The sequence below is a fragment of the Eriocheir sinensis genome, chromosome 11 (assembly GCF_024679095.1).
Source record: "Eriocheir sinensis breed Jianghai 21 chromosome 11, ASM2467909v1, whole genome shotgun sequence".
Lineage (NCBI taxonomy): Eukaryota > Metazoa > Arthropoda > Malacostraca > Decapoda > Varunidae > Eriocheir > Eriocheir sinensis.
This window is the reverse complement of record NC_066519.1, coordinates 17726149-17746148: the sequence shown is the minus strand read 5'-3', so window position 1 is coordinate 17746148 and position 20000 is coordinate 17726149. Positions and strand designations below refer to the sequence as shown.

Genomic DNA, 20000 nt, shown 5'->3' with positions numbered 1-20000 from the left:
AGGAAAGGGAAGGAAGCGCAACGGAGCGGGATGGGAAGGGAGGGGAGAGGAGGGAAGGAAAGGGTAAAAGAGAAATATTATACGGAAGAGAAGGAGAGAGAAGGAAAAAGAACAGTGAAAGAGAAGGAATGAAAGGGAAGGGAAGGATAAGAGAGTATATCCGAGAGAGATCAAGTTGCAAAAAGAGAGAACGTGAGGAGGAAACGGTAGAAGAGAGACGTGAACGCAGTCGCGAAGAGAAGAACAAGGAAGAGAAGAACAAGGAGATAAATAAGACTTCGAAGTGTAGAGGGACAGGAAGAAGAAGATGGGAGATAAGTTAGAGGCTGTCAGAGAAGGAAAGAGAAAAGAGAGAAAGCAAAGATGTGAACGCAGTGGTGAAGATAGGAACAAGGAAGAGAAGAACAAGGAGGTAAATAAAAGTTCGAAGTGTAGAGGAACGGGAAAAAGAAGATGGGAGAAAAGTTAGCGGTTATTAGAGAGAGAAAGAGTAAAGAAAGAAAACAAATGTGATGCAAGGAGGCCGAAAGCAAGAAAACAAAAAGAAACAAGATAAAGAAAATGATGCAATAGACAAAACTTGCCACCAATGTGAAAAAAAATAAAGAAAAATAATGGAGATGGAGATAGATAGATAGGCAGATAGATAAACAGATAGACAGAGAGAGAGAGAGAGAGAGAGAGAGAGAGAGAGAGAGAGAGAGAGAGAGAGAGAGAGAGAGAGAGAGAGAGAGAGAGAGAGAGAGAGAGAGAGAGAGAGAGAGAGAGAGAGAGAGAGAGAGAGAGAGAGAGAGAGAGAGAGAGAGAGAGAGAGAGAGAGAGAGAGAGAGAGACAGAGAGAGAGAGAGAGAGAGAGAGAGAGAGAGAGAGAAGGGGTGAAGAGAGAGAGAGAGAGGGAGGGGGAAGGGGGGAAATTAAAGTGGGTGATTGAATAACGAAATAATTTAGGAACGTGGAAGGGAAAAGTGGAGAGGCAGGTGTGTGTGTGTGTGTGTGTGTGTGTGTGTGTGTGTGTGTGTGTGTGTGTGTAAGATAGGTAGATATATATAAATAGATAGAGAGATAGATAGATAGATAGATAGACAGATAGATATAGAGATAACTAGATGAAAGAAGAAAAACAAATAAAAGAGTCAGATTAAAAAAAAAAAAAACATGTCATACGCGAATAAGAAAGAAAAGCATGACAATAAAAAAAAAAGAAAATCGAGGGAGGAAAAGAAAAAAAAACTATAAACAAGATGAAAGAAAATAAGTAAAAAAAATTCAACACTAAAAATAATAATAAAAAAAAAAAAAAGCGAATGAGAAAAGAAAATAAAAAAAAAGAAAATCGGAGGAAAACGTAAAATGGACCCAAAAAGGAATGATTAATAGGCGAGAAAATGAGCCCGAAATTTAGAAAAGGTGAGGCGGCCGAGGCTAAAGGTGGACAGATTGATGGAGTGACGGGGTGAATGAAGGGAAGGTGGGAGGGAAGAGGAGGGGAGGGAAGAGGGGAAGGGAGGGGAATGGGAGGGGATGGGAAGAAAGAGGAAGGGAGGGAACAAGAGTGGTGGGAGGAAGTGATGGGAAGAAAGAGGAAGGGAAGGGACGAGAGGGTGGGATGGGGAGAAAGAGGAAGGGAGAGGACGAGAGGGGTGGGAGGAGGGGATGGGGAGAAAGAGGAAGGGAGAGGACGAGAAGGGTGGGAGGAGGGGATAGAGGGATGGAATAGGAAGGAAGGGAAGGAGAAGGAAAGGGAAGGGAGAGCAATGGAGCGGGATGGCAGGGAGGGGAAGGGAAGGGGGGAAGGAAGAGGAAGGGAGGGAAGGGGGAAGGAAGGGGAAGAGAGGAGGGGATGGGAAGAAAGAGGAAGGGAGGGGACGAGAAGGGTGGGAGGAGGGGATAGAGGGATGGAATGGGAAGGAAGGGAAGGAGAAGGAAAGGGAAGGGAGAGCAATGGTGAGGGATGGGAGGGAGAGGAAGGGAGGGAAGAGAAAGGAAGGAAAGGGCGTTGAGTGAGCGAGCAAAAAAAAGAAAAAGACGGTAAAAAAGAAATATTATACGGAAGAGAAGAAGAGAAAAGGAAAAAGAAGAGTGAAAGACAAGGAATGAAAGGGAAGGGAAGGATAGGAGAGAGTATACACGAGAGAAGGAAAAGAGTCCAAGAAAGAAGGAGAATGGAAGAGAAGGAAGGTGAGAGAGAAAGACACGGTAAGAATTAAGAGATGGAACGAGAAGAAATTGAAAAGGGAGAAAGGAATGCAAGGAGAGGATGGGAGAGAGAGAGAAGGGGTGGAAAGGAAAAACAAAGAATAGAAATGAAAAGAATGAGGGAGACGGAAGAGAAGGGAAGGATCAGGAGAGAGAGAAAGGGAAAAAGAAGAAGAAAGTTTGAGGGAAGGACAGGGAGAAGAGAGAGAGAGCACAGGAGGGGAAAAAGAAAGAGTAGAAAAGAAAAGAATGAGAAAGAAGGAAGAGAAAGGAAGGATAAAGAGAGAGAGGAAAAGAGAGAAGAGAGAGGAAAGGACAGGGAGGAGAGGGGAGGCATGGGAGAGGAAGACGGGGAAAAAGAGGAGGAAAGAGAGGAGAATGAGAGTGATTTATGGAGAGAGAGAGAGGAGGAGGAGGAGGAGGAGGAATGGAGGGAGGAAGGGTACAAGATCGAAGACTTGACGAGGTGGAAAATAAATTAAAATAGAAAAATAGATTCCAAATAATAAAAAAGAAATGAACAATAGAAAAAATAGAATATGTAACCAACTAACCATAGACTCCTTTATAAAAAATACCTTAGACACACCTAAATAAAATAAACACTTTAAACATATTACGTAAACAATTTGTACACTTCAGAAACCTTTAAGTGTGCTAAATAAAAGACGAAATTCCCTTAACCTTCTAATTAAACTTTAATGTCTCTCTCTCTTTGTGAATTTGTGACTTCCTTCCAACTTCTTAACAACCTCACGTAACCTCAAGAAGTTCCACAAAAAAACAAAAAAACTCCTTCTAAATTCTGAATCTTCTTTCCTCTTCTTCTTCTGTTTTTTTCTTTTCTTTCTTTTTTCTTCTTTTTCTTCTTCGTTTTCTTCTGCTTTAACGTCCTCGTCACGTAACCTCAAGAAGTTCCACAAAAAAACAAAAACTCCTTCTAAATTCTGAATCTTCTTTCCTCTTCTTCTTCTTCTGGTTTTTCTTTTCTTTCTGTTTTTTCTTTTTCTTTTTCTTCTTCTTCTTGTTTAATGTCCTTATTTTCCTTTATGGAGCGGGACGCTGTTTGTTGTCTGTTGTTGTTCTTGTCTGTCTAACTTTTAAACAACTTTCCAAAATTCTTAACTTCTCATCTCAACTTCTATGAATTCTAATTAAAATATAAACTCCTTCGAACCTTCTAAGAACTTCCGAAACTCCAAACACTCTCTTCAGAACCCTATTTTAATCATCAACTCACTTTCTTAACTCTGAGTATCTTCCCAAAATCCTTAACGCACTATTTAAGATTTCAAGAACTCGAAGTAAATCGCAAACTCCTTTTCCGAGCCCTTACGAACTTTATAAGCCTTTTAACTATTTATCTAAACTCTTGAGAAATCTGAGGAAAATCAAAATTCTTTTTAAACTCCTACGAACTTCCTAAACTCCTTAACTCAGTATCTAGCTTGTGAGAACTCTACGAAAAACATGAACTCTCCAGGGTTATAAGAAGTTTAATATATCTTAATACTTTTCCAGCTCTAAAACCTACATATATAACTAAACCCTTCTAAACCATCAACCGCTTCTAAAAAGCCCTTAAAAGTCTGCATCAAAATATCAAAACTCTTTCCTGAATTCCTCTGAACCCCTTACTAGCTCTTCGAACCTATACTACCGTTTTAAAGTACGTACCTAATACGCCTAAAATAATCTTTAGAAACACCCCAGAAGCACAAATATAAGATTCAAATACCTTTAACCTCTTTGGATCTTAATAAACTCACAATACGGTATTTTGAACCCACATTTCCGTCTCAGAACAGCAAATAAACATATAAAAACACAACATAAACCCTTCAAGATCTCTTATGAAAGGTTCAAATCCCTTCACATACTGACCTTATCTCCTCAAGCCCCTAACATGCTATCCTAAACCTATATATCCCTTTCAGAGCAACAAATAGACCCACAAAACACTCATAAGTCCCGTAAAATCCATATACACTACTTTCAGATCCCCTTCATGAACCTACCTTGAGCAGCTCGCCGTCCAGGTACCATCGGACCCTCTCCAGGTCCTCGGGGTTGGCCTTCACGATGTCACAGATGAGGGTCACGTTCCGTCTGTCCTCCTCCGACACGGGCTCCATCGGGTCCATCAACACCTGTACCTGTGGCCGATCTGTGGGGGGCGGGGCCGAAGGAGAATGGGAAGAGGGGGAGAGAGAATGGGAAGGTATTGGTTGCGGGAAGGAGAATGGGAAGACAGGAAGAGAGAATGGGAAGGTATTGGTTGAGGGAAGGAGAATGGGAAGACAGAGAGTGGGAAGGTTGTGGTTGAGGGAAGGAGAATGGGAAGAGAGGAAGAGAGTGTGGGAAAGTATTGTTGACGGAGGGAGAACGGGAAGAAAGGAAGAAGAGAAAGTGGGAAGGTATCGGTGAAAGGGAGGAGGGTGTGAACGAGCATATGGAGGGAAGGAGGGAAAGAAAGATACAAGAAAGATCAATGGAAGAGAGAAGGAGGAGGAGAAGGAGGCGTAGGAAGAATATGTAGAAATAGAAGGTATTGGTTTAGGAGAGGAAGGTGTGAATGAGGGTGTGAGGAGGAGGAGGAAAAGGAAAATATAGATAGAAGAATGAATGGAAGAGGGAAGATGATGAAGTGCAAAGGTGTAGGAATATAGAAAGTGGGAAGATATTGGTTCAGGGAAGGAAGGTGTGAAAGGGTGCGTGAAGGGAAGGGGAAAACGGAACATACAAGAAATACGAATTGAGGAGGGAAGAAAAAATATGAAGAATGGGAAAGTATTGATGGAAGGAAGAAAGGTATGTAGATATGAAGGGAAGGAAAAATTAAATGGACGATGGAAGGAGGAGAATGAATAAGAGAAAAAGGGATGAAAAGAAAAAGAGGAAAAAGAGATGAGAATTCAGTGAGATAGAAAGTAGAGACGAATAAAAGAAAAGCAGAAAAGAGAAATTAAACAGACAATGAAAAGGGAAAAAAACAGAAACATAAAAGAAAAAAAAGAGATTAAAAGGAAAAAAAGGAAGAGGTTAAAATTCAGTGATATATAAAAAGATAAATAAATAAAGGAAAAGCGGAAAGGAGAAATAAAACAGACAATGAAAAGGAAAAAAAGCAGAAACATAAGAAAAGAAAAAAAAAGATATGAAAAGGAAAAAAAAGGAAGAAAAGGTGAGAATTCAGTGATATAAAAAAAAGATAGATAAATAAATGAAAAGCGGAAAGGAGAAATAAAACAGACGATGAAAGAGAATGATGAGAGGGGAATGAAGGGGAAGGAAGGGAAGAGAAGGGGAGGGAAGGGCAGGGAAGAAGGGACTGTCAACTTCAGAACGCATTGCTCACGGATGGAGTTTATTAGTAATTTAGCGAGCCGGGATTAATGTCACTTGGGCTGTCATTAGCATAAGTCCTTGGGCCCGGGGTAGATTTATTAACACTATTACAAAACCATTACGATTCATCACACTTAAGACTCCCCTTCATTGCTCTACGTATGGATGAGTAATTGTTTTTTTTTGTGGTATTGTTAATTTTTATGTATTCCCCTTTTTTCCCTTTTTTTTTGGTAACGTTAAGTATTTTCTATGTAAAGTATGTCTGGTTCGATTTTTTTTTTCAGTTTTTGCTCATTTTTTTCCTTATTTACTTATACTTTCCTTTTATCTTTCTTTTTTTTTCTTTTTTTTAACACCCATTCTGTACCGCAAACCTCATCTATTAACTCCCATTCTGATTTCGTTCATTCCATACACGCTTCTTATTTACCCTTCACTGATTTATCTTTCAACTAACATGCCTCTACTTCATCCTACGTGTTCATCTATTCAGACAAGATACATTTCCCTTCATTCATTACGCCTTCAACTCTCTACTGCACCACACACCTTCATTTACTTACACAAAACACTAACAGCTACTAACCTACCCACCCCCTTCACTCATCCCTATATCAACTCTCATGCCTCTATTTTCTCCAACACCTTCATAAACTCATATAAGACAGTGCAGGCTACCAAATTTACCTTCAGTCATCCCTTTTCAAATGTCTACTGCGTTCCTACATCTTCATATATCACCTTTCATGCCTGTATTTCCTTCAACACCTTCATTCACTCATATAAGACAGTGGAGGCTACCAATTTTACCTTCAGTCATCCCTTTTCAAATGTCTACTGCGTTCCTACATCTTCATATACTCAAAACAATACACTGTACACTACCAATGTTCCCTTATCAACTCCCATACTTCGACTCCCACCAGCACCTTCATCTACTCACACAGGACGCTGACGAAGGCCGAATTGAGCACGAGAGAGGCGCCCACGTCGTTGGAGACCCGGCACGTGTACTCCCCCATGTCCGAGGCCGAGCTATTCTTGATGAGCAGCATCGGGTGTTCCACGTTCCCATTCCCGTACTTGTCAGGTTGCCCGGCGACATCGACTTGGCGGTGATCCTGATACCTGGCGAAGGGGAGGACGAGGTGAGTGTGTGGGAGTGAGGACAGGTAAGAGAGAGAAGGAAAGAAAGAGGAAAACGAAGAAAGAAAGAAAGAAAGAAGAAATATTGAGAAGAAGGATAAGTAAAGGAAGGAAGGAAGTAGGGAAGGAAGGATGGGAGGAAGAAAGGGTAGGAAGGAATGAAGGGAGGAAGGAAGGAAGGAAGGAGGGAACGAAGGAAGGATGGGAGGGAGAAAGAAAGGAAGGAAGGGAGGGAGGAAGAAAGGAAGGAAGGGAGGAAGAAAGGAAGGAAGGGAGGAAGGAAGGAAGGGAGGAAGGACGGAAGGGATAGGAAGTTACAGAGTGCATCATAAAAGGAAGGAAGGAAGGAAGGAAGTAAGGATGGGAGGGAGAAAGAAAGGAAGGAAGGGAGGGAGGAAGGAAGGAAGAAAGGAAGGAAGGAAGAAAGGAAGGAAGGAAGGAAGGAAGGAAGGAAGGAAGGAAGGGATAGGAAGTTACAGAGTGCATCATAAAATTTCCTCTTTATGTCGGCCTAATGCAAGGTCAACACACACACATTCTCTCTCTCTCTCTAAGTACTTGCTCTCCACGTATATAAAAAAAAAAAACTTGCAGTGAATGGAAGGAACGCCAAAGGACTAGAACAAAAGAACAAAAAGAAACAACAACAAAAAAAAAAAGAAAAAAAAGATAAACTCGAGATCTATTTATTCTGAAAAGGATGTCCCGTGTTTGACTTCCTTAATTAATATACCTGAGCGAGAGCGAGAGAGAGTGTGTGTGTGAGTGTGTGTGTGTGTGTGTGTGTGTGTGTGTGTGTGTGTGTGTGTGTGTGTGTGTGTGTGTGTGTGTGTGGAGAGGTGTGGAGGTGAAGGAGAGGTAGTATAACACGTGAAGAGGGAGAGAAGGAGGAGGAGGAGGAGGAGGAGGAGGAGGGAAAGTGAAGTAGGAACGAGAAGTGAAGAGGGTTATGAGGATGAAGGAGGAATGACAATGAAGGAGGGAGAAGGAGAAGGAAGGAAGGAAGGAAGGAAGGAAGGAAGGAAGGAAGAAAAATGAAAAAAATCAAAATAAAAACAAGTGAAGAAAGTTATAAAGACAGGAAGAAATAATGAAGGAAGGAAGAACAGAAGACGAGAAAGAGAGAAGAAAGGAAGGAGGGAAAAAATGGAAGAGGAAATAGAAAGAAGAGAGATAGAAAAATACAAGGAAAACATAACGAAAAAGAACTGAAGTGGGAGAGAAAAAAAAGAGCCAAATTTTAAAGAGAAGAAAAAGAAGAGGAAAGGAGGAAAAAGATAAGGATAAAAAACAAAGAAGAAAATAAGAAAACAAAGATATCTAAAAAACAAAACAAATAAAATGGAAAGAAAACATAATAAAGAGAGAGAGAGAGAGAGAGAGAGAGAGAGAGAGAGAGAGAGAGAGAGAGAGAGAGAGAGAGAGAGAGAGAGAGAGAGAGAGAGAGAGAGAGAGAGAGAGAGAGAGAGAGAGAGTTTGTGTTTTGTTTATGTTTTCCTTTCATCTTTCTAACTCACTTCCTATTTTTTTCCATTCTTCCCTTCCTTCCTATCTTCCCCTTTCTCTTCATCTATTCTTCCTTTCTTAATCATTTCTTCCCTCTTTTTAACTTTTAACTAACACGGACAAGAAAAAAAAAATCACACAAAAGAATGCATCAATCACACAAGATATCGGAACCTAGGTGCGGACAGGTGTGGAGCAGGTGTGTGTCTTACCAATTAACGTGCGTGAGCTTCGGGGGGTTGGCGCTGTACTCGCAGAAGATTAGCACATCCATCGTCTCCTTCACCGTGAAGTTCTCGGGGCTCACCCTCACGATGGGCGCGTCTGCAGGTGAGAAGATGAGAGTGAAAGTGTGTGGGTGGGTGTTTGCTTTGTTTATTTTTCGTTTGATATAATTTCTATCCTCCTTTGCCTCTTCCTCTTCTCCTGGTTGTGCTTTTTCTCCTTTTAGTCCTGCTCTTCCTCCTCCTCCTTCTCTTTGCATCCTCTTCTTCTTCTCCTGCTTATGTTATTTCTTCTCCTCCTCCTCCTCCTCCTCCTCTTCCTTCTTCTCTTTGCCTCTTCTTCTCCTGGTTATGTTATTTATCCTAGTACTGCTCTTCCTCCTCCTCCTCCTCCTATTCCTTCTTCCTTTCCCTCCTCTTCTTCTCCTGCTTATGTTATTTCTCCTAGTACTGCTCTTCCTCCTCCTCCTCCTCCTCTTCCTCCTCTTACTACCTCTCAAATGCAACGTCATCTCCTCCCTCTGTTGCAAGTCTCCTCCACTTCCCCCTCCTCCTCCTCCTCCTCCAGCTGCTAGACTATCACCTCCTCCTCTTCTTCCTACCCTGCCAACACCTGCAACACCCCTTCCTCCTCCTCCTCCTCCTTTCCTTCAGTACTCACAAAGAACATCCAGCACCACTTCTCGCCTCATGGGTTCTTGCTTCCTGTTCTCCAGCACCACATTGTTGGCCTCGCACGTGAAGGTTCTGTCGTTCTCGAAGCGGGTCACCTCGAACTGCAGGCGGCTCTTGGTCTCGTACGTGTAGTCGATCTGCGAGGGCGAGAACGAGAGGGTGAGTGAGAGGAGAGAGTGTTGAGCAGCGTTGGCAAAGTATCGTACTCTGAACGTTGCATTTATAATTTTTAGACCCGAAGACTGCCGCAGCCCTAGAAACAACGATAGAACATTAAAGTTATCGTTAAAACTGTTATTTATTGATGCTTTTTGTGTTTTTTGCTATAGTTATCGGATGGAAACTACGACAATGCAAGGCGATGAGTACGGTAATTTGGAAACGCTGGTGGTGAGGTTAGTGAGGTTATGTTAGCGAGGATGGGATGTTAGTGAAAGAGGGAGGAATGGATTGGAAGGTTAAGAATGAAGGTAAGGAAGAAAGGAGAGGAGAATGAAGAAATGTATTGGTAGATAAGGAAGGAGGGAGATGAGAGAAGGAAGGAAGGAATGAAGAGTAAAGAAAGGAGGGAGTGAGTTTGAAAGAGGGACAGAAGGAAAGAAGGTAAGGAATGGAGGTAAGAAATGAAGGTAATGGAGAAGAGAAAGGAGAGAGAATGAATGGAGGATTGAATTGGAAGGTAAGGAAGGAGGGAGAGGAGAGGAGAAATAAAGCAACTTATTGGAAGGTGAGAAAAGAATGTGTGTGAAGGAGGGACAGGAGAAAAGGAGTTAATAAAAAGAATGGAGGTAAGGAATGAGGGTAAGAAAGGAGGAAGAGGAGAGAATGAATGAAGGACTGGAGTGGAAGGTAAGGAAGGAGGGAGAGGAAAGGAGGAATGAAGGAACGTATTGGAAGGAATTTTAATTAAAGTAGGAGAGAAGAGAAGGAATGACGAAATGGCGTGGAAAGTAAGAATGCGATGATAACAGAAAGGAAAAGGAGAGAAGGAATATAATGAAGAACAATAAAAGAAAAATGCATAGACAGATAGACAAAGCTAGATAGATAGACAGTATGATTATATGAACTGCATCTATGAGGAATACTCGAATAAAAAAAAATAAAAAATAAAAAACGAAACGATGTAAGGTGAAATTTCAAGGTATATTTTGGTCAACTTAAAAATAGAAGAAAAAAAAATTACTCAAACCCGAAGAAAAGAACCCTTCCCGCAATGACAGGTGTGAACTTTCGAAGGTAACAATTTCCCTATCCCTTTCTTTCTTTGTGTGCATTCAACCTTTACGACCTGCACTCCACCCACGGCCACACCTGTACTGTATTTTTTAAGCCTCCTCCTTCATCCCTCCGCCTTCCCTCCCTCTTTCTTCTGCAGCCTTCAATCATTCTTTCTTTCTGTTCCACGTATATATTCTTCCATCTGTTTCTACCTCTATTTTCAACCATCAACTTTGTCCACTTTGTCATTTCATATTTCTATTTGGTATATATATTTTTTTTTCTTCATATATTTCTACCTCGATTTTCTGCTATTTTTTTGGCCATTTTCTGTCTTTTTTTTCTGTCTGATATGTATTCTATTCTGTCTATTTCTACCCCGATTTTCTGCTATTTTTTTGGCCATTTTCTGTCATTTCTTTTTTCTGTCTAATATGTATTCTATTCTGTCTATTTCTACCCCGATTTTCTGCTATTTTTTCGGCCATTTTCTGTCATTTCTTTTTTCTGTCTAATATGTATTCTATTCTGTCTATTTCTACCCCGATTTTCTGCTATTTTTTTGGCCATTTTCTTTTATTCCTTTTTTCTGTCTAATATGTATTCTATTCTGTCTATTTCTATCGCGATTTTCTATCACTTCCTCTTGTCAATTTCAGCCCTTCCTTCTTTCTTTTCCATATATATTCTCTTCTGTCTATTTCTGTTCTTATTTCAACTACTTCTTCAGGTCAATTTCAATCATTCCTTTCTATTTCCCTTCTATCCGCTAAACGGGATATTTTTTTACCATTTCTTCTTCTCTTTTTATTTATTTATTCACTTTTATTTATATTCTTTTATTTATTTATTTATTTATTTTTATTTTTTTACAGGAAGCAAGGCAGCTCTAGAGTAAATATAAATAAAGAGCAACAAAACAAAGTCCGCTAAATGCTGCTTCGACAAAAGAAAATAAAGAAAAAAATGGCAAAAAGAGAGGTCAATTTTTGTCTTTGCCGCGTCTATGTTACTTCCACTAACTTGTATACTATCTCCAGATCTGCCTCTAACTTTCTGTGCACTGGTCTATAATCTGTTTCCCATTTTCTTCACTTTCTTTACGCAATCCTTTAAAATTCCTCCTCTGCCATTACGATTCATTATTATTTATTGTTTCACTCGCCTTCTAACTTATGATATTCCCCTAACTTTCTGTGCATTGGTCTATAATCTGTTTGCCATTTTCTTCACTTTCTTTACGCAATCCTTTAAAATTCTTCCTCTGCCATTACGATTCATTACTGTTTATTGTTTCACTCTTCTTCTAACTTGAGATATTCTCCTAACTTTCTGTAATGTGGTCTATAATCTGTGTCATTTTCTTCGCTTCCTTTACGTAGTTTTTCAATCCTTCCTCTACCACATTCTCTGTTGATTCTTACATTCGCTTTACACTAAGTTATTTTCCATCTCAAACCCTTTCTATTCCTTCTTTTGGTACAGACTTCGATATATTTCTATCCTCTATTCTCCCCATAATCTATTTGTCCCTTTTTCGCATTCTTTACGCAGTTATTCAAGCCTTTCTTCAACTGTTTTCTCTGTTGGTTCTTACAATCGCCCTACGCAAAGTTTAATTCCATCTCAAATCCTTCTTCTTCCTTCTGGCGGCAAAGACTTTAATACCTTTCCATTTTCTTCTCTTCATAATCTTTCTTGAACCCTTCCTCTTATATTTTTTCTACTGGTTCTTACAGTCGCATTCCACTAAGTTGAATTCCCTCTCAAACTCTTCCTCTTCCTTCTAGCGGTAAAGAGTTCGATACCTTTCCATTTCCTTCTTTTCTTAGTCTTTCTTCAACCCTTCCTCTAATAATTTTTTTCTGTTGGTTCTTACACTCGCATCCCACTAAGTTTAACTCCCTCTCAAACCCTTCCTCTTCGCTCTAGTGGTACAGTTTAAGATATATTTCACTTCCCTCCATGATTATCCTCTCCTTCTCATCTCATTCCTCACACGAACGTCATTCCCCTTCTTCCCCTTCATCTTAAGCCCTTTCCCTCTAGCTCAAAGTCTCCCTCTTCCTTCCTTCCAACTGTATAGTGTTCGATATACTATATTAGTTCTCTAGATTATCCTCTAATTCTCCTCTTATTCCTCACACGAACATTATCTCTCTTCCCCTTCCCCTTCTTCCTCTTAAACTCTTCCTCGGTTTCTCTTCCCTTCATCTTAAACACTTTCCCCTTCCTTCCTCTGCTTCTCTTCCCCTTCCCCTTTTCCCCTTTCATCTTAAACCATTTCCCTCCCTTCCTTCCTTCCTCTCTTCCCTTCCCCTTCATTTTAAACGGTTCCCCTTCCTTCCTCTGCTTCTTCTCTCCTTCCCTTTCTTCCCCCTTCATCTTAAACCATTTCCCCTTCCTTCCTTCCTCTCTTCCCTTCCCCTTCATTTTAAACGGTTCCCCTTCCTTCCTCTGCTTCTTCTCTCCTTCCCTTTCTTCCCTCTTCATCTTAAACCATTTCCCCTTCCTTCCTTCCTCTCTTCCTTCCTCTCTTCCCTTCCTTCCTCTGCTTCTCTTCCCCTTCCCTTCTTTCGCTTCCTCTAAAACCATTTCCCTCCCTTCCTTCCTCTGCTTCTCTTCCCCTCCCCTTCTTCCCCCTTCATCATAAACCATTTCCCTCCCTTCCTTCCTCTCTTCCCTTCCTTCCTCTGCTTCTCTTCCCCTCCCCTTCTTCCCCTTTCATCATAAACCATTTCCCTCCCTTCCTTCCTTCTCTCTTCCCTTCCCCTTCATCTTAAACCCTTTCCCTCCCCTCCTATGCTTAAGTCTAATATATCCGATTCCCTTCATAATCATCCGCCCACCTCCTCATTGCTCATACTAACAACATCTTCCCTCCCCTTCGCGTCCCTCTCTCACAACCTGTTCTCCGCGCCTTTCATTTCATCTTCCACCGTTTCGCTCCCCTCCCAGCACGGCCTTGATCCCCTCACTGTCCCTCTAAGCCTCTCCCCGACACATGTAAGGGTTCCAACTCCCTAGAAAGATTTGTCCTCTCTCTCTCTCTCTCTCTCTCTCTCTCTCTCTCTCTCTCAGTTCAGCGGAGTCTCGATATTCGTGTTTGTTTCTCTTTTTCTGGTCTTTATACTTTTTCTTTCTTGTGATTTAGAAGTGAAATAGACGATAAGATAAAGGGTATGAGCTTAAGTTATACACTCACAAAAAAAAGGTCGATACACGAAGGTTCACATTATTAAACAGGGAAAATATATACTCCAAAAATGACTTACCTAATGAATGAATGAATGAATGAAATGATGTATAGAAATTATGATATTATGTAGAATGGAGGAGAAACGTCAAGAGTTGAAAAACTTAAGGAATGAATGAGCGACGAAAAAAGGAAGGGTCGAAAAGTGAGGTTTAAAATGATGAAAAAAAGACGAAAAGAGGTGAATAGAGATGAAAAAGATGAGAAAAGATGACAAAGACGAAAATGAAAAAAGAAAAAAAGAAAAAAGGTCGAAAAAAAGATGAAAAAAGCCGTAGAAGGATGAAAACGATAAAAAACGGTGAAAAAGTGAAAACAAGTCGAAAAAAAGATTAAAAAAAAACGTAGAAGGATGAAAAGGGTGAAAAACGATGAAAAAAGTGAAACAATGACAAAAAAAAAAAGATGAAAAAAGTCGTAAAAGGATGAAAAAGATAAAAGAAGGTGAAAGAAGTGAAAAGCAGACGAAAAAAAGATGAAAAAAGGCGTAAAAGGATGAAAGGATGAAAAACGGTGAAAAAATTGAAGGACGAAAAAAAAGATGAAAAAGGATGAAAACAGGAAAAATTATGTAAAAAACGAAAAAAAGACGAAAATTGCTGAAAAAAAAGGTTAAAAAAACACAAAAAAAATGAAAAGGGATGAAAAAAAGACTAAAAACTGGGAAACAAGGATGAAAAAAAAAAAAAAATCGAAAGGGGATGTAAAAAGGAAAGATGAAGAATATAATTAAGAACAAAAATACTATACTCACGGTCATCAGCTCCACATCCTCCGCCTATGGGTATGTGTTTTGCATGGGCGGGGGCGGCAGGTGAGGGGGGCGGCGGCAGGTGAAGGGGGAGCGGGCGCGGCAGGTGAAGGGGGGCGGTGCGGCAGGTGAACGGGGAGCGGGCGCGGCAGGTGAAGGGGGGCGGCGCGGCAGGTGAGAAAGAAAGGAAAGGCATATAATTAGTTCACGTAAGCACCGCACACCTGAGATAAGAATTAACACCTGGCTCAGTGATTGATATGTGATGCAGCAGGTAATGATAGGCCTATAAGATGTTAATTTGTGGTGATCTGTCTGTCTGTCTGTCTGTCCTTTTTAATTGTTTCTTTGTAATGATCTTTGTCTGTCTTCTGTCTGTATCTGTCTCTGTCTGTCTTTCCACCTGTCTATCTGTTTGTATGTCTGTATCTCTACCTGTCAGTTTGTTCGTTTGTGTGTGTTTACTTGCCTGTCTGTCTGTCTGTCTACCTGTTAATCTACCTACCTGTCTGTCTGTCTGTCTACGTGTCTGTCTACCTGTTAATCGACCTGTCTGTCTGTCTGTCTGTCTGTCTGAATGTCTAACTACCTCCTCCTCCCCTCTCTCTCTCTCTCTCTCTCTCTCTCTCTCTCTCAAGGTTTAGACAGTGCTTTACATATTTCACGGCGTCCTCGGCTTCTGACATTCCCGATGCTAGCGCGCGAGGGACTTTGTTTATTCATCTCTTAAAGGCCGAGGGAGGGAGCGAGGGAGAGGGAGGAAGGGGAGAGAGAGAGTCCACACGGAAAGGGTACTCTGGAGGCATGACAGGAATCGATTTTGCAGAGACACACACACAGACACACACACACACACACACACACACACACACACACACACACACACACACACACGGATGCAGGAAAGAGTAAAGGGAGGAGATAGAAAGAGAGATGGGGAGGAAATGGAAAGGAGGATACGGAGGAGAAAGGTGATAAACTAGGTAATAACAAAGAAAAAATGTAATGAGAAGAGAGAAAGAGAGATGGGAAGAAAATTGGAAAGGGGGAAATATTGATATGGAGAAGAGAGTCGATAAAGAAGGAAGGAACACAAGGAAAGGAGTGTGTGAGAGAGAGAGAGAGAGAGAGAGAGAGAGAGAGAGAGAGAGAGAGAGAGAGAGAGAGAGAGAGAGAGAGAGAGAGAGAGAGAGAGAGAGAGAGAGAGAGAGAGAGTGTAATAACACTGATGCAATAGTCACATAGCAAACAAACAGGAAAAATTGAAAGAGAAACACAAACAAAACATAAATAAAGAAAGATAAATGAAATAGGAACGGACGGACACACACACACACACACACACACACACACACTCAAAGACACATACATATCACACACAGCCACTTCCCCCTAAAAAAAAAGATGAAAAAAATGATAAAAAGATGAAAAAAACCCAAAAAAAGGTGTAAAAATGATAAAATAAAAACGAAAATATGTAAAAAAAAAACGCAAAAAAAATGAAAAAACAAAAAATCCGAAAAAAATAAAAAAAGACGAAAACAAGACGAGAAACTATGAAAAATAGATGAAAAAATGAGAAAAATTAACCCTTCCTTCTCTCCCTCCCTCACACACACAGCCAATCTTCCTCTTCCTCACCTCCACATTGACGGGCGTTTGGACCTCCCGCGAGCCATTGAGCCACCTGACGGAGGCGGCGGGTCGCGCGCCTCTAACGATGCAGTCCAGCGTCACCGTGTCTCCCTCGTGCAGCGAAGACTCGGCCCCCTGCACCACGACGCTCTGGGGGGGAACTAAGGGAAAGGGGGGGTGAGAGGGAGGAAGAGGAAGGAAGGGAGAATTAAACTATGGTGTGGTTGTACAGGTTTGGGTAAAGATGTAGTAGATGTTGTAGTAGTTATTGTTGCAAATGTTTACAAGTCTATTTGCCCCATTTACTTACCAATTAACAAACACAGTGATGGATAGGGCTTCAAAAATAACTATATAATTAAATGTCCATCTTGTCGCCTCAGAAACACTATTGCTATCACCATTACGAGTTTACTGACCCCATTACGACCCTATTAACCCCATTTATTTACCAATTAACAAACACAATGATGGACAGGGCTTCAAAAATAACTATATGTGACTAACTGTCCATCTCACTGCCTCAAAACCCCCATTACCATCACCTATTAGCTGCCCATTAAGCCCAATTACTCACCATTAACAAACACGGTGACGGAGGAGGTGACGGGGTGGTCCATGGCGTCATTCATCACCTCGCAGGTCAAGGTCGCTCCCAGGTCAGCTCGGGTCAAGGGGAGGCGGAGAGTGTTTTTGCCAGTCCCTATCCCGTCCTGGTCCATGGTGGTTGTGTATTTCCCTGGGGATGGAGAGGAAGGGGAGAGAGGAGGGTGGGGAGGGAAGGGGAGGGTGGGGAGAGAAGGGGTGGGGTGGAGAGAAAGGAGAGGGTGGGGTAGGAAAGAGAGAGACAAAGAGGATGGGGAAATGGAGGAAGGGGAGAGAAGGGGAGGGTGGGGAGAGAAGGGGAGGGTGAAATGGGAAGGGGTGGGGTGGGGAGAGAAAGGAGAGGGTGGGGTAGGAGATAAAGAGACAAAGGGGGTAAGGAAAAGGGAAAGGAACGTAAGGAAGGGTAGGAATGGTGGTGGAAGGGGTGATGAGAGAGAAAGACGAATGGGGTAGAGAATATAGGGTAAGGAAGAGGGGATGAAGGTAAGGAAGGGTAAGAATTGGGAAGGAAAGGTAAGGGAATGGGGAGCGAATGCGGGGGATAAAGAGATGAAGAAGAGAAAGTGAGGAGGAAAGGAGAGAGATAGAGGAAAGCAAAACGATTAGAATATATATAAACACAAATAATACAAGACAAAAACCTCCTCCCTTCCCCCTCCCTTTCCCTACGTCCCCCCCCCCCCTCCCCTGTTCCTTACCCTTTACACCTGTCCGCCCGCTGCCCAGGTAAACACAAATCCCTCTCACCTGGGCTTTCACTCGCTTTATGGGTGAATTTGCATCTAATGAACTTTCCCCCTTGTGTTTATTTCCCATTTTCTTTTCGCCCCGGCGGAGAGACACGGGAAGCTATTACGATCTCCTCTAACCTAATATTCCTCCATTAGTGTTTTCTGGGAGATACAAAACTGTGGTGGTCCGATTTTTTTTTTAGTTTTCCTCGATTTGTGGTTTTCTTAGCGGGAAGGTTTTGAGAACGATGCGGTTGTGGTTTCTTCCCTTATGAGATATTTTTGTTATTGGGGATATAACGCTTCACTGGGCTATACGTGAAAGAAAATGGGATAAGGGAATGTACTGTAGCGGGTCTTTTGTACGTCTTGCAGTAATAGTCTTTAGAGCGGACGCGTAGATAAACTATAAGAAGGAGAAGGTAAAGGATAAGAAGAAGAGGCAAATGTGATGAGGGAATTACTACAGCGTCTCCCTTTAACGACCTGTACCAACATTTCTTGAAGCAGAACAGAGAAAGACAATGGGAGGAAGGAGAAAAAGGAGAAGAAAAAGTGAATGTTTGGCTTACCTGACTGGTCTATTTAAGGGACAATGGCTCTTCTGTGTAACATATTAAGCTATTTCACGTGGAATCTTTCTTTTTTTTTTTTTTATCCCGGAAAAGTTACGAAAATACTGAAGGTAAATTAAGAAAGGAGGTAAGGGGAGAGAGAGAGAGGAAAGTAAAACGATTAAAATATATATAAACACAAATAAAACAAAGACAAAACCTCCTCCATCCCCCCCCTTCCCCTTTCCTTACCATCTTCCCCCCCAAAAAAAAATCACAAGGCAGCCATTTCAAATAAAATATCAAATGTCTTCACGATAAAAAAAAAAAAAAAATGTGTTCTATATTTACTTACAAAATATATAGTCATTGTCTATTCTTATTACTATTATTCAGTTTCGTTATTCTTTTCCTCCTTTTTCTTCTTCATCGTCTTCTGCTTGCTGTTCTTCTAACCAAACAACCCCCCCCACCACCTTCGCCTTTGCTGTCCTTCATCTTCCACCTTTGATTAGATAGTTAGTGTAGCTTGTCACAAACAGCCTCGTAAGGTCTGCTGTTGTTTGCTCTTTCTTTGTGTTTTCATTTGTGTTCAACCACCACCTCTCCTTTCCCCCCAGCGTCACCATCTCGCCTTCGCCTTTGCTGTCCTTCATCTTCCACCTTTGATTAGATAGTTAGTGTAGCTTGTCACAAACAGCCTCGTAAGGTCTGCTGTTGTTTGTTCCTCCTTTGTGTTTTCATTTGTGTTCAACCACCACCACCATCTATCCCCCCCCTCCCCCACCCACCACCACCATCACGTACCTTCAAGTAGCTGGGTCCCGTTGTACCAGTTGACCTGCGCCACTGGCTTGCCCCCCGCCGCCTCGCAAACCAGGATCAGCACCGTCCCCTCGTCGAAGGGCCCCACCTGCGTCCCGTTTTCTATCGGTGAGCCATCTTCGAAGGATAACTCAGGATATTTCGGGATGGCTGCAAAGAAAATGGGATATAGGTTGATGTATTTGGGTTTGGACGATGAGGAATATAAATAGATAGATAGAGAGATAGATAAATGGATTGAGAGAGTTATAGATAGATGGATGGATATGTCTGCAAAGAAAATGAGTTAAAAGTTAATGTAATGGGTTTAAACGAGATAAATGATAGATAGACAGACAGATAGATAGATAGATAGATAGACAGAAATATACAGATAGAGATAGACAAATAGATAGAGGTAGATAGATAGATGTAGAGAATATAACAAAGAAAAACGAAATCTGGTACGAATGCAATGCAGGTAAAAAAGACAAAAATAACTTCCATCACAAATGACAGAAAAATGACAGGCAAGAAAGAAGAGGGAAAAGATTAAAAAGAAAAAGAGAAAAAGTGAAGAAAAAAGCCGGCCAGTCGGTGTCAATGTCAGTCAACGTTGAAAAATTAATAAAGACTTCCTGAATACAAAAAGGAGGAGGAGGAAAAAGATGAAAAAGATGATGATGACGCAGAAGAAGGAGGATTATAAGTAAAAAGAGGAAAAAATACCAGAAGATGACGACGAGAGAAAAAAACAAGAACAAAAACAAAAGGAAGAAGAAAATGACAACGAGGACCAGAAAGAAAATAAAAATGAACAAAAAAACACGAAAATAACTTAAAAATCACTCGAAAAAGATGATGATGATGCAGAAGAAGGAGAATTTTAAGTAAACAGAAGAAAAAATACCGGAAGATGACGATGAGAGAAAAAAACAAAAACAAAAACAAGAGGAAGAAGAAAATGCCAACGAAGACCAGAAAGAAATTAAAACTAAAACAGAAAATACGAACATACCTTAAAATTCACTTCTAATCATCACTTTTCAGTACGTATATTTTCATCAATCAATATTCATCACAAATCAAGACCAAATATACCTTAAAAAAACAATTCATATCATTTGACAATCTCCCTTACAACATTAGATTCTGTTCTGATGATTTTACTAACAAGCATCAGTGGGGTGGGGGGTGGGGGGGGGGGGCAATACTACCTCTTATTATGAAACCTCAAAGTCTGCTTCAAGGATGGATACCCTGCCATATATCACCACACAAACACACACATGCCCTCTCCTTCTGTTTGGCTGGCGTACCTTGCATGGTGAGATTGATGAACTG

General features: G+C 41.2%; 1 protein-coding gene across 6 annotated transcripts in view; it reads right to left on the bottom strand.

Annotated features, from left to right (window-relative positions):
• Nucleotides 1-20000, bottom strand: part of LOC126996956 (hemicentin-1-like) — a 90952-nt gene that overhangs the window by 66500 nt on the left and 4452 nt on the right. For all 6 annotated transcript variants that reach the window (XM_050857911.1, XM_050857909.1, XM_050857914.1 and 3 more), the window contains exons 2-10: nucleotides 19976-20000; nucleotides 18660-18827; nucleotides 16539-16700; nucleotides 15968-16122; nucleotides 14330-14353; nucleotides 9085-9235; nucleotides 8412-8523; nucleotides 6491-6675; nucleotides 4215-4363 (exon numbers count right to left, since the gene is read on the bottom strand). The exon at nucleotides 19976-20000 is cut by the window's right edge and continues 130 nt beyond it. In XM_050857911.1, coding sequence (XP_050713868.1) covers nucleotides 4215-4363; nucleotides 6491-6675; nucleotides 8412-8523; nucleotides 9085-9235; nucleotides 14330-14353; nucleotides 15968-16122; nucleotides 16539-16700; nucleotides 18660-18827; nucleotides 19976-20000 — 1131 coding nt within the window. The remainder of the gene's footprint in view (nucleotides 1-4214; nucleotides 4364-6490; nucleotides 6676-8411; nucleotides 8524-9084; nucleotides 9236-14329; nucleotides 14354-15967; nucleotides 16123-16538; nucleotides 16701-18659; nucleotides 18828-19975) is intronic.